Below are 13,131 nucleotides of genomic sequence, written 5' to 3' on the forward strand. Positions count from 1 at the left end.
TGAAAATAAATGGACTTTAAATACTAGAATTTAAAAGAAGAAAAGCATTATTTATGATGTATTACAGTTTACTTTTTCTGTCAGTGCTTATTTTCAGTGTTTAGAAATAGTTTACTTTCAAAATTGGCAAGGTTTATTCAAATGATGAGAACAATGATCTGCTAATGACATAAAAGACAATCTTTTGCATCACTGATTTTTTTCAAGTTAAAAACATGACTCTAAAATATCGAACCAATCATTTTTCTCAAATCACTAAGTTTTTGCTATTATTAATTTCTCTTTGATAGAGTATAAAGAATGACTGCATTTTATTAAATATATAAATGCATTATTATTTAACATCACTGAAAGAGTATGTTTAGTCATCATTATGTACTTTTACTTACATTTGCAGAAATCATTCTTATGTGCATGCATTTAGACATTTGTAAAAATAGGAACAATTTATAGACACTGCTTTGGATTTTTTATCTAAAATATGTTTAGAAGGTTTTTCATGAAAATATATATTTTTCAATGTCCTCATTTCAAAATATTTCATCTGAATTAATAAAATTTGATCTAGAGAATGGCTTATTTTGAGATCTTTACATTGTTGTCTATTTTTATTTATTTTAAATAATGTAATGTATAACTTACACATAATATGGGAATTTAATTTTTTTGATAAAGCAAAAATTTATCATTTTAAATTCTTACTGTTCCTTCTTTTGAAAAGACTATTTTATATTTACACCTATGTTTTATCTGTTCACGTTCCTGAAGTTGGTTATAGTTGTAATTTTTTAAGTTTATTATTTTCGCTATTAAAAGGGACAAATCAGATCAGTAGTAAGTAAATCTATTTTACCTACCACCCAAACAACTTTCGATATTTATAAGGTATATAAACATGTTTAATGGGTTAGAGATTTGAGAATAATGCTGAATAATAGTGGTGAAGGTCAGCATCTTTGTATAGTTTGAACTTTATGGAAAAATGGCTAAGATTTAGTCAGTCAATTATTAATGACTGTTCACATAATCATGCCATTCTTAGAATATTAATATTGCTTACATTAAGGAATCTGTATTGAATGATAAATTATAAAGCAACATTTTCTAAAATGTTGCTTTTCCCATTTAACCCATTAATTGGATAAAATAAAGTAGGTCATTACTAATTTTCTATTCTTATTGAGTCATTTAAGTGAAAAATAAAACCACTTGCTCTGCTACACACATTGCTTTATTGTAGTGTTAGGAACATTATAACTTCTCATTTAAAGTTCATATGGAAATACATTGTAACATGTTTTAGTATTATAAAATTCATCCTTCTGGTAGATGCAGTTACTGAAAATATTTAGGCATCCATGAGGAGAATTTTCTGTCTTCATTATCAGTAGTTCATTTGGAAGTTAAAAAATACTACATTGGGGCTATAACTATATGTTTCATTAATATGTAACCTACGGTTTAGGAATTAATTGTAGCTCTTAATTTACCAAATGGCAATGTTTTATTTAGATGAAATTAATACTTTAAAATTAGTGGATTGTGTTTAAATCCTGAATCAAGCTCTTTTATCTAATTTATTTAACAGATGGCCAAATCTGGAATGACGAACAATTAACTGGAAGTTTACAAATAAGGGGGCAATCAACTAACATGGAGTTTAGAGGTCAAATTCTAAAATTGAATTGCTCATTTAAATTCATAGTTAAAAGTTTTTCAGTTGCAAAGGTCTTGATCATATCATCAAATACCACGGAGTATTGCAGTATAAGTGTGTGTATTTCTGAATATGGGTTTTCTAAATATATTTTCCTCGAGATAAGCTACTTGTATAATTTCTGATTTTGTAGGCTTTAATGTCTAGAACTTAATTGAAGTCACAGAAGTGAAATGAAGAACTATACCAAACAGATAGAGTTTATCCTACTGGGACTGACAGATAACTCTCAATTACAGGTGGTAATTTTTGTATTTCTATTTCTAAATTACTTGTTGAGCATAACAGGGAACTTAACCATCATTGCCCTCACTCTGCTGGATTCCCATCTAAAGACCCCAATGTATTTCTTCCTTCGTAATTTTTCTTTCCTGGAAATCTCATTCACAACTGTTTGCATCCCCAGATTCCTAGTCACCATTGTGACCAAGGAAAGGACCATTTCCTATGGTGGTTGTATGTCTCAGTTGTTTTTTTATATCTTACTGGGGGTTACAGAATTTTTCCTTCTAGCTGCTATGTCCTATGACCGCTATGTTGCCATCTGCAAACCTTTGCATTATGCATCCATCATGAGTAGAAGACTTTGTCACCAGCTTGTACTCAGCTCCTGGGTGACTGGCTTCCTGGTCATTTTTCCTCCACTAATTTTAGCTCTTAACCTGGATTTCTGTGGTTCAAATATCATTGATCATTTCATTTGTGACGTTTCTCCTATCCTACAACTTTCTTGCTCAGACACACAGATACTAGAATTGATTGCTTTTTTATTAGCTGTGATGACCCTCATTGTCACATTGTCCTTAGTAATCCTATCTTACTTTTATATCATCAAGACAATTCTAAAATTCCCTTCAGCACAACAAAAGAAAAAAGCAATTTCTACCTGCTCATCTCACATGATTGTTGTCTCCATCACTTATGGAAGTTGTATCTTCATCTACATAAAGCCATCAGCAAATGAGAGAGCTACACTAAGTAAAGGAGTAGCTGTGCTCAATACTTCAGTTGCACCTTTGTTGAATCCATTCATTTATACTCTGAGGAACCAGCAAGTTCAAAAAGCCTTGCAAATTGTATTAAAAAAGATATTTCCTTCCTCTTCAGAAAAATAAGGCTAGTTATTGAAATAACTTAACATGAAGACATATAAATTTAACAAAAGTTAGTCTGACCCTTCAAGATGAATGATTCATATCCAGTAAACTCTAGTGCTCACTTTAGCCACCCTGAATTTAGAGACTATTTCTATTCTATCCTTTCTGGATTAACTGTTATTCCATATGAAAGACATTCTGTGTTAGAAATTAAAAATTACAGAATTTCTTCCTCCATGGAAGATACTTTAGATTAAAATTAATAAAGGGATTTGACTATATTATTGAATATAAATCTTTGGTGAGCTCAGAAATTTTAAATAAATAATTTAAATAATTGTGTGTTCTGTTATTTAAAGCTACATTCTTGAAAAAAATTTGAATTCTTTTATCATTATATATGCTTAAAATCTTCCAAGAGAACTTACTCTTTAAAAGAATAATGTAGAGGTGAATTTTGTTCTGTGATAATTTATAATGATGATAGGCAACACAAGGAAACAGCTTTATTTGAACATAAATCAATTATTTAATTAGTGTAAATTTATTTTATTATTTGTTTTGGCCATACTTTCATAATTGAAGTAGAAAATATATTCTGATTTCATACTCCTATAGTTGATTTTACAAACATTTTTTTTTCAAGAACACATAAAGCCAGTTTAATTTCTTGGATATGCCAAAGAACATATTGAATAAATGAGAACATATGATGGATTTTATGACCGTCTTATAATTATGTTTTTCACTATGCATAATTCTTAAATAGAAAATTATATTGAATATCAATATCTTAATTTAAAGAAATGGTTTGTTTATATACAAAAATATGATTCATTTCCTCTAAAGTACAGGTATGACGTTATCTATTTTGTTTTTTATTCTCAACTGTCAGTAATTGAAACACATAGATTCCACAGTATTTTATTTGTCCTGTTGAATGTGTAGTTATGCTGTTATACCAACTGATTTAGTAGAGTGGTGCTGATTAAGCTATCACCAAAAGAATATTTTCCATTGTTGTTTGTGGTATTAGTTGTTTTTTGTTGTTGGTGTTTGTTTATTTTTACAGATAGCATAGATTTATCCAGTCAGTATTCTTGATAATATTAATATTTGCCTATTGGTGGACTCTGTTCTTCAAGATAAATTAAAAGAAGTGAATGCTTCTCAGGAAGATAAATGTAAAGTTAAAGGGAAATATTATTTTCCAAATGCTAAAACAATAATTGTCGCTGCCAGTCTGCCTAGAATAACTTGAGAAGCTAAATATAAAAGTTATGTACTAGATAATCCTCCAGTATATTTCATTATCTCTGCAGCATTATTGAATAAGAAGTAAAACAAAATGCTCTGTCCTCCAACATCACCTCTGAAGCAGGGAGTGTTTTTCTAACTGACTGCAGTATAGTAACTTCTCCCATCCAACATAAACTTACAATATGATATTGACATTCCATTCAAGAAGAGGTAGGGTCAAAGTTTCAATCTCTGGTGTATAGATGTTCCTAGAGTCCTCAGGAGCCCAGGTGTTTGAGCAATTGTTTAGTATGGCAGTCAGTGAGATCCTACATGTAAGTGTAACCACTGGAATGATCTCCCGACTCACTTTGAAATCTCTTAGCCATTGAAAAAACCCATTTGACTATGGATATCCACTTTGTAGCCACACAATGAATGGGAAGTTTGTTGTACTCCACTCTGAAGTTCTGCTAAATTCTCAAAGAGGAGCGGGAATCTCTCAAGAGCATAGGCAGTGCATCATAGGGGAAGACAAACGAGTATGTTAGGTCCTCAACATTGCTGCAAGTAACTATGAATGTTGTTCTTCAAAGAGTGAAACTTGGTGGTTGCCATGCGTCCCGAGGGGAGAGGAAAGGCAAAAATAGAGTAGATGGAACATGGACCATGTTTAAGTCATTGGAATAGTTATACATGATCTTGCAATGATGGATAGAGGCCATGTTAAATTTCATTAAAATTTATTAAAGTGTATGGTCCAAAATGTAAATGGTAATGAACATTATTGACCATGGGAGTAGCAATGCTTAAATATTTGTACACCAATTATAATAAATGTACCATCCATATGCAAAATGTTATTAGTAGGGGACGGGGGAAAAGGAGGAGGATGTTGGGTATATGGGAATCTCCTGTATTCTGCACATGATTTTCTGTTATCTAAAGCTTTTTTTGAAGATAAAATGAAAAAAATAAGACCCTGGGGGAATAAATGGAAGAAAATGTCACTGTATGTACAAGACAACAGATCTTACAGTGATGAAAGATAAAATGCCAATTTTTTTAAAGTTTATTTCAAATTTTGAAAAATTTTTGTATTTATTATTTTTTAAAACTATCATTATTATTTCATTTCCTTGTTAATCATATTTATTATTTAGTTGGCTTCATTTTTAAGGAGTTTTAAAACACAAAGATTACAACTGTCGCAGGGAAAGATCATTGGTGCAGTGTGTCAGTGACGTGGGATGCATGGGGCGAGGTTCACCTGGGCATTCCTATAAGGCATAAGAATGAGTTCAAGTGCTCATGGAGCATTGTCATAGTGGGTGGAGGTCCACACAATAACCAAAAGAATATCAATTTCCTATCCTGAGGAACTCTGTGACATTCTCTAATGGGACAGCAAGTACCCCCCATGTACAGTGACAGTGATTAGTGAAGGAGGATGGACCACTGTCAGGCCATTGATATTGATGACTGTACTTATGAACCTTTCCTTTGAAATTGAAACTTAGCCTAGTATTATAGGTTGCCTAATAGTTACCTCCTGAGAGTCTCCTTGTTGCTCAAATGTGGCCTCTTCTTAAGCCACACTCAGCATATAAATTCATTACCTTCTCCCAGCATGGGACATGACTCCCAGGGATGAGCCTCCCTACCACTGAGGGATTACTACTAAGCATTGACCAACAATGCAACTGGAAAAAAGACCTAGACCAAAAGGGGGAAAGAGTAAAACAAATGAGTGTATATGGCTAAAAGACTTCAAAGCTCATGCATGTCTAAGCAGGATGCCATTTAACTGCCACAGTAAATATTGCCTCCAATAGCTGGGCTACTGAAGGCTCTGGAGACATCCAGACATTATAGGCAGGGCTGAAAGCTTAGGAATTTGGCACCTTGTCAGTGGACCCTACTTTGGAATTTATGCTCCCCAGTGTGACATAGGTGGACTCAGTCGTAATTTCCCTGCACATGGTTCTTCTGCCCCTTCTGTTTGAACCTATATTTAGTACTAGAGTTGATAGGTATATGCCCAGGAGACTTAAATCTTTGGGCTTTCCATGTGCAGCTCCTATTCTGCAGTTTATTGAACTCACCAAGTACAACTAACAAGGAGATGATGATGGCTAATGACCACCCTAAGGAACAGGGAGAGTCTACAACTGCAAGCAAGGTAATCCCGTCTATCTGCCTCATGGGATATAAGCCCCCTCTCAATTTGAGGCAGAGTGGACATTACCATCCCAGAATCCTCAGGCTTGGGGAAAATGATGGACTAGAGTAGACTTACTGTTATTCTACTATAGCCTTATTGTGATTCTATTAATGGAAGAACGTTTATCATTAATGTGTAGGCAATGGCCACCAGAGGTTCTGAGGCATGCGAGAGAGAAAATTGGTTTAATATGGAAGTTTTAATTCTTTGGGACATATATTTAATGAATACAATTTTAATTACAGGTTCAATTAAAAGAGACAGAAGAATCGTGTGTCGAGAAATTCCAAATGAGACTGAACTGATAGGGTGCTGAATTTCCTGAGAGTATGTGCCTTCCCTATACTGTCTAGATGTTTTTAGAACTCTCAGAAGCCCCACTGTTTGAGGCCCATTGATAGTCAATGAAATCCTTCTGAGACGTGCATGAGCATAAACTCTGGAATGATCTTCTGGCATATTTTGATATCTCTTATGTTAAAACTCAAATGTTTTTAATATTTTCCCTTTATGTTTGAAGTCTTTTTCCAAATACATCACTAGATGGCACTTGATAATAATCCCACAGTGCGGTGCCAGTTAGGTTCATCTCCAGGAGTCATGTCCCACACTGGGGGGGGGGGGGGGGGGGAGGATATAGTGCATTCATATGCTGAGTTTGGCTTAGAAAGAGGCCACAAATGAGCAACAAGGAGGCTCTCAGGAGGTAACTTTTAGGCAACATAAGTTTCAAGATAAGAACAAGTTTCTTGTCCTTCTTTGCTAAGCACTGCCTATGTACTCAGGAGATTTTTGCCACTTAATTAGAGAATGCTGTAGGACCTACCAGACAATCACAGGAATTCAGCACCCTGTCAGTGGGACTTACTTTGGAATATATGTCCCCCAATGTAACAGAATTAGATTCATTTATAATTTCCCTACACATGGCTCTTCTGTCCCTTTTATTTGAACCTATAATTAGCATTATAGTCATTAAATATACGTTCTGGAGACATAAATCTTCAGTCCATTCATCTGCTGGTTGAGCCCTGAATCACAGAAGAGTTGCAACACCGTCTCTCCAGTTCATTGGACTCACCCAGGACAGCTAACAAAAGGATGATGATGGCCAAAGCCCATTCTAAAAAGCAGAAAGTATCCATAACTGCAAGCAAGATAGTTCCATGGATCTGCCCCATAGGATCTAAGTTCCCTTTCAACCAGAAGAGAGAAAGCATCACCATCCCAAAATCCTCAATATTGAGGAATGATCAAACATAAAGGCAGAATGCAACTATGGATTAAAGTAGACTTATTATCCTAGCAAGGGAACTTGTATCATTGCTACAAAGGCCATGACCACTAGAAGCTCTAAGGAGAGGGAGAGGGAAGAAGATGTATAGTGTGGGGAATTTGGGGGACATTGGAATTGCCCTGTATGACATAGCAATAATGGATGCAGGCCATTATACATTTTGCCAAAACCTATAAAATTGTGCAGTGCAAAGTGTAAACTGTAATTTAAACAGTAGATCATAGTTAATAGCAATGTTTCAATATGGGTTCACTAATTTTAACAAATGTACCACACTAATGAAATGAAAAATGTTAATAATGGGGGAAATTGGGGAAGCAGGATTGGATGTGGTGTATGTGAATCCCCTATATTTTTATGTAACATTTATGTAATCTAAAGCTTCTTTAAAAATAAAACAACTTCTTTTAAAAAGAAATGCAAATCAAAAAAAAATTCATTCTCTTGAATTTGAGCAGCAGGCAGTAACTGCTCCAACAGTAAAGTACAGCAGAAAAACTGCTGTGTGATTCCAAGATTCCTCTCTAGCTCTGTGTTTTGTGATATTTGACCTCTGAACCCAACGACCATGCTATAAGAAAGCCCAAAGTGGTCCCATGAAGAGACTTCATGGAAGTCCACATATATAGAGAGATAAGATTATAAAGTGAAAGATTTAACTGCCAGACAAGTGAACAGTGATACTTCAGGGGTTCCCAGCCCCCACTCTTCAAGACTTCCATGCCAAGCTTCACACATTATGGACTAGAATGGATCTGTTGTACTCTGTGTATAATAAATTCCTTACAACAGAATCTGTGAGTTCAGCAAATGGTTGCATTAGGCAAAAAAAAACCAAAACAAAACACATTGAGATAAATTTTAAAGCAGCCATATTAATTGGAATAAAAAGCAATGTGTACCAGATGCCATTCTTCATAGGAATTCCTTGTATGACTGTTTTATCATGGAGTTATGGAAGTCTCCTTGGATAAAGGTGCTTACTATTGACCATAATTTTTTATAAATATAAAAAATAACTCACAACTCAAAGTAGAAGCTTGCAATTGATGTGTGACTCTTGACAGTAAATAGAGATGCAGGTTCCATCAATATATTCATTTGTCAAAACACACCACTGATCTCATAATATTTGTGCATTTCTTCAGATGTAAATTCCATGTAAAACTGTAAACAATAATTAAAATCTGTATATTAGGGCCACTTTAAGCAGTGATATGGGTTATTAATTCATAACTGTTTTATGCATATTCTAGACTTATGCAAATGAGCATTGAAGAACATGGCATCCTAGTTTCTCCCTGTTTGAGAAAGAAATTACAAATATGAAAAGGAGAAAGTCTATTAATTATCTTGCAGAGTGTTGAATTAGAATTGGAGTTATAAGTATGAACTTATATGCATATACATTTATATTTACCTTACATATATTATATATATTTATAATTGGATATTGAATAATGTGACCCAAAGAGACATATTCAAGTCCTAACCTCTGGACCAAGTTACTGTGAAACTCTTTTGTAAATAGGACTTTTGAAGATCCTATTCAGATGAGGCCAAATCAAATCAAGGTTGGCCTTAAGACTATAAAATGAGTGCCCTTAAAGGCAAAAGAAATTTGGACTCAGAATAGAAACATCAGGAGGCAACAGCAACAGACAGATCATCATGTCACAGGGGCAGAGATTAATTACAAGATGCTACTACCAGAATGCTGCAGACTTCGGATATGGCATGGCCTGCAAATACTTTGATTTTGGACTTCTCTCTTCCAAACTGTGGCTAATAAAGTCCTGTTGTTTAAGCCAATCTGTTTGCAGCATTTGTCATGGCATCCTTCATAAACTAAGTCAATATAACAGTAATATTGTAATAATTCTACAGCAATGACAAAGAAAGTTACATATCAACGTTAGGGAACAAAAATGGGGAGTGCGGAAGGGAGTTTGGGATTTTTCCCATTGGAGTAATGGAAACCTTCAAAATGGACTGAGCTGATGATAGCACATATTTGTGCTCAATTGAGAACCACTAAGGGTACACTTTGGATGGATTGTACCAGATAGAGACCTGTACAACACAGTGAACCCCATGGTAAATGAAGGACTGTGGTCAAGAGCATAAATATGAGATGTTCTCTCACAAACTATAACACATATCCAATACTAATGCATGGTATTAATACCAGGATGGTTTGTGGAAATAATATACCAAATACAAGCTTTTGACTTTAGATAACAGTAACATTATGATGATTTTTTTTAGGGTTATTTTTTTTCCTTCTTTATTTTTATCAATAAAATGCAACATATACATCTACTTAACATTGGAAGCTGAAGGGACAAAATAATATAACTTTTGGCATGGGAGAAAACATACAAACACTGTCTTTTCTTTATTTTTTTTAATTTCTCTTCCCTTCCCCCGACCCCAGTTGTCTGTTCTCTGTGTCTGTTTGCTGTGTCGTCTTTGTCCACTTCTGTTGTTGTCAGTGGCACGGGATTCTGTGTTTCTTTTCGCTGCATCATCTTTTTGTGTCAGCTCTCCGTGTGTGCGGCACCATTCCTAGGCAGGCTGCACTTTGTTTCGCGCTGGGCGGCTCTCCTTACGAGGTGCACTCCTTGTGCGTGGGGCTCCCCTATGCAGGGACACCTCTCCATGGCACGGCACTCCTTGTGCGCATCAGCACTGCACATGGGCCAGTTCCACACGGATCAAGGAGGCCCGGGGTTTGAAGCGCAGACCTTCCATGTGGTAGTCGGACACCCTAACCACTGGGCCAAGTCCGCCGCCCCACAAACACTGTCTTTATCTCTAGTGACATTATATGACTTGTCTGGATTTAATTACTCATTTTTAGATTGCTTAACATTTCTGAAAGAGAACATTTTATTTTAAAATCAAAGTGTTTGTGTGCACACACACACTCAAAATCTGTTAAAATGAGTGAAAGAAATATTTTAATCCTGTGTCATATTTATGGGAAATAGTTGAAAAATGCCTGTGAGAAAAGAGGAATGATTTAATTCCATTATTTATTTCTTTAATTGTAACAAATGTGTCACAACAATGTAAGGTGTTCGTGGTGAGGCAATGCATGGGAATCCTGTGTTGCTGTATAAGTGTTTTGTAAACTCACAACTTCTCAAATTAAAAAAAAAATCAGTACACCATAAAGATGAGGGTCTCTTTCTGAACTCTCACTTTGATTCCATTGATGACTGTGTCCATCTTTATGCCAATACCATGCTATTTTGTCCACTTTTTATAGCATGCTTTATGGTCAGGAAGTGTGAGTCCTCCATCTTTGCTCTTCTTGTATAGATATTGTTTGGTTGTTAGGGGCACCTTTCCCTCCCAAATAAATTTGGTAATTAGCTTTTCTATCTATGTAATGTAGGGTATTATAATTTTGATTGATATTGCATTGAATCTATGAGCCAATAGAATTCATACCTTAACGATATTTAGTCTTCCATTCCATGAATATAAACTCTCCGTTGTTTAGGTCTTTTTAAAATTTCTTTAAGCACTGGTTTGCAGTTTTCTGAGTACATGTCCATTACATCTCTGGTTAAATTAATTACTAGATATATAATTCTCATTTTTTTTTGCTATTATAATTGGAATATTTTCTTGATTTCCTCCTCAGATTTTCATTATTTGTGTATAAAATACTACTGATTTTTGAATGTTTGTCTTGTATCCTGACACTTTGCAGAACTCTTTTATTATTTCTAGTAGCTTTGTTATAGATATTTCAGGGTTTTCTAAATATAGGATCATGTCATCCATGAATATTGAGAGTTTTGTTTATTCTTTACCAATTTGGATGCCTTTTCTTTTTCTTCCCTAATTGCTCTAGCTAGAACTTCTAGCACAGTGTTGAAAAACAGTGGTGAAAGTGACCATTCTTATCTTGTTCCCAACCTTAGAGGGAGAGCTTTCAGCTTTTCCCTATGTACAACGTTGACTGTTGGTATTTTATATATGCCCTGTATCATGTTAACTAGCTGTCCTTAACTTGTTTTTTAATTGAATCTTTTGAAATTTATTGAGCCTTGCTTTATGGTCTAGTATATGGTATGCCTTTTTTTAAAATTAATTTTTAAAAGAAGCTTTAGATTACAGAAATGTTACATAACAAATATAGATGATTCCCATATGCCCCGCCCTCTTCTCCTCCCACAACTTCCTACATTAACTTCCCTCATTAGTGTCGACATCTGTTACATATTGAAACATTGCCATTAACCATGGAGTATAGTTTACATTATAGTTTACACTTTGTCCCACACAATTTTGTAGGTTATGACAAAATATATAATGGCCTGGGTTTTGTCAAAGGTATTTTCCATGTCAATTGAGATGATTTTCTGAGTCAATAAAGATGATTCCTTGAATTTATTTATGGGGTGTATAACATTATTTGATTTTCTTGTATTGAATGACCATTGTTTACCAAGAATAAAGCCCATTTAATTGTGGTGTGTAATTCTTTTAATATGCTGTTGGATTCAATTTGTAAGTATTTTTATTGAGAATTTTTGCATCTCTATGCAGTAGAGAGATAGATCTATAGTTTTCTATTCTTGTAGTATCTTTATCTGCCTTTGGTATTAGGGTGATGTTGGCTTCATAAAATGATTTGAGTAATTTTCCTTCCTCTTCAAATTTTTGGAAGAGTTTAAGCAGGATTGCTTGGTAGAATTCACCTGTGAAGTCATCTGGCCCTGGGCTTTCATTTTGCAGACTTTTGATGACTTATTCAATCTGTTTAGTTGTGATTGGTTTGTTGAGGTCTTGTATTTCTTCTAAAGTCAATGTAGGTTTCTGTGTGTTCTAAGAATTTCTCCATTTCATCTAGGTTGTCTAATTTGTTGATATATAACTTTTAATAATATCCTTTTACTATCCTTTTTATATCTGTGGTGTTAGTAATAATGCCCTTCCTTTTATTCCCAATTTTATTTATTTGCCTGTTCTCTCTTTTTTCTTTGTTAGTCTAGCAAAGAGTTTATCAATTTCTTGATCTTCTCATACTTGGTTTTGTTGATTTTATTGATTTTTTGTTCTCAATTTCATTTATTTCTGCTTCATTCTTTGTTATTTATTTCTTTCTGCTTAATTTTGGTTTAGTTTGCTGTTTTTTTTCTCTTGTTCCTCCAGGTATTCAGTTAGGTCTTGATTATAGCTTTCTTTCTTTTTAGTACTGTCTTTTAGGGCTATAAATTTCCATCTTAACCCTGCCTTTGCTGCATAAGTCTTAAGTTGTGTTCCTGTTTTGAGCTATTGATTAATGCCTCTTGAAATTTTTTCTTTAACACACTTATTGTTTTAGACTGTGTTGCTTAGCTTCCAAATAATTGTGAATTTTTCCCTTTCCCACATAGTATTATTTTTAGCTTCATTCCATTATGATCATAGAAGGTATTTTGTATAATTTCAATCTTGTTATATTTATTGAAACCTGCTTTGTGATCTAACAAGTGGTCTGTCCTGGAGAAAGATCCATGAGTACTTAAGAAGACTGGAAAACCTGCTAATTTGGGGT

The 13,131-nt window shown here is 34.3% G+C and overlaps 1 protein-coding gene across 1 annotated transcript; it reads left to right on the forward strand.

Moving 5' to 3' along the window:
* Nucleotides 1-1,890: 1,890 nt before the first annotated feature.
* LOC101431290 (olfactory receptor 6C70-like) lies at nucleotides 1,891-2,832 on the forward strand. The gene has a single exon (XM_004481675.1). The coding sequence runs from the start codon at nucleotides 1,891-1,893 to the stop codon at nucleotides 2,830-2,832; it is 942 nt and encodes a 313-aa protein (XP_004481732.1).
* The last annotated feature ends 10,299 nt before the right edge of the window (nucleotides 2,833-13,131 follow it).

Source organism: Dasypus novemcinctus, chromosome 12 (genome assembly GCF_030445035.2).
Source record: "Dasypus novemcinctus isolate mDasNov1 chromosome 12, mDasNov1.1.hap2, whole genome shotgun sequence".
NCBI lineage: Eukaryota > Metazoa > Chordata > Mammalia > Cingulata > Dasypodidae > Dasypus > Dasypus novemcinctus.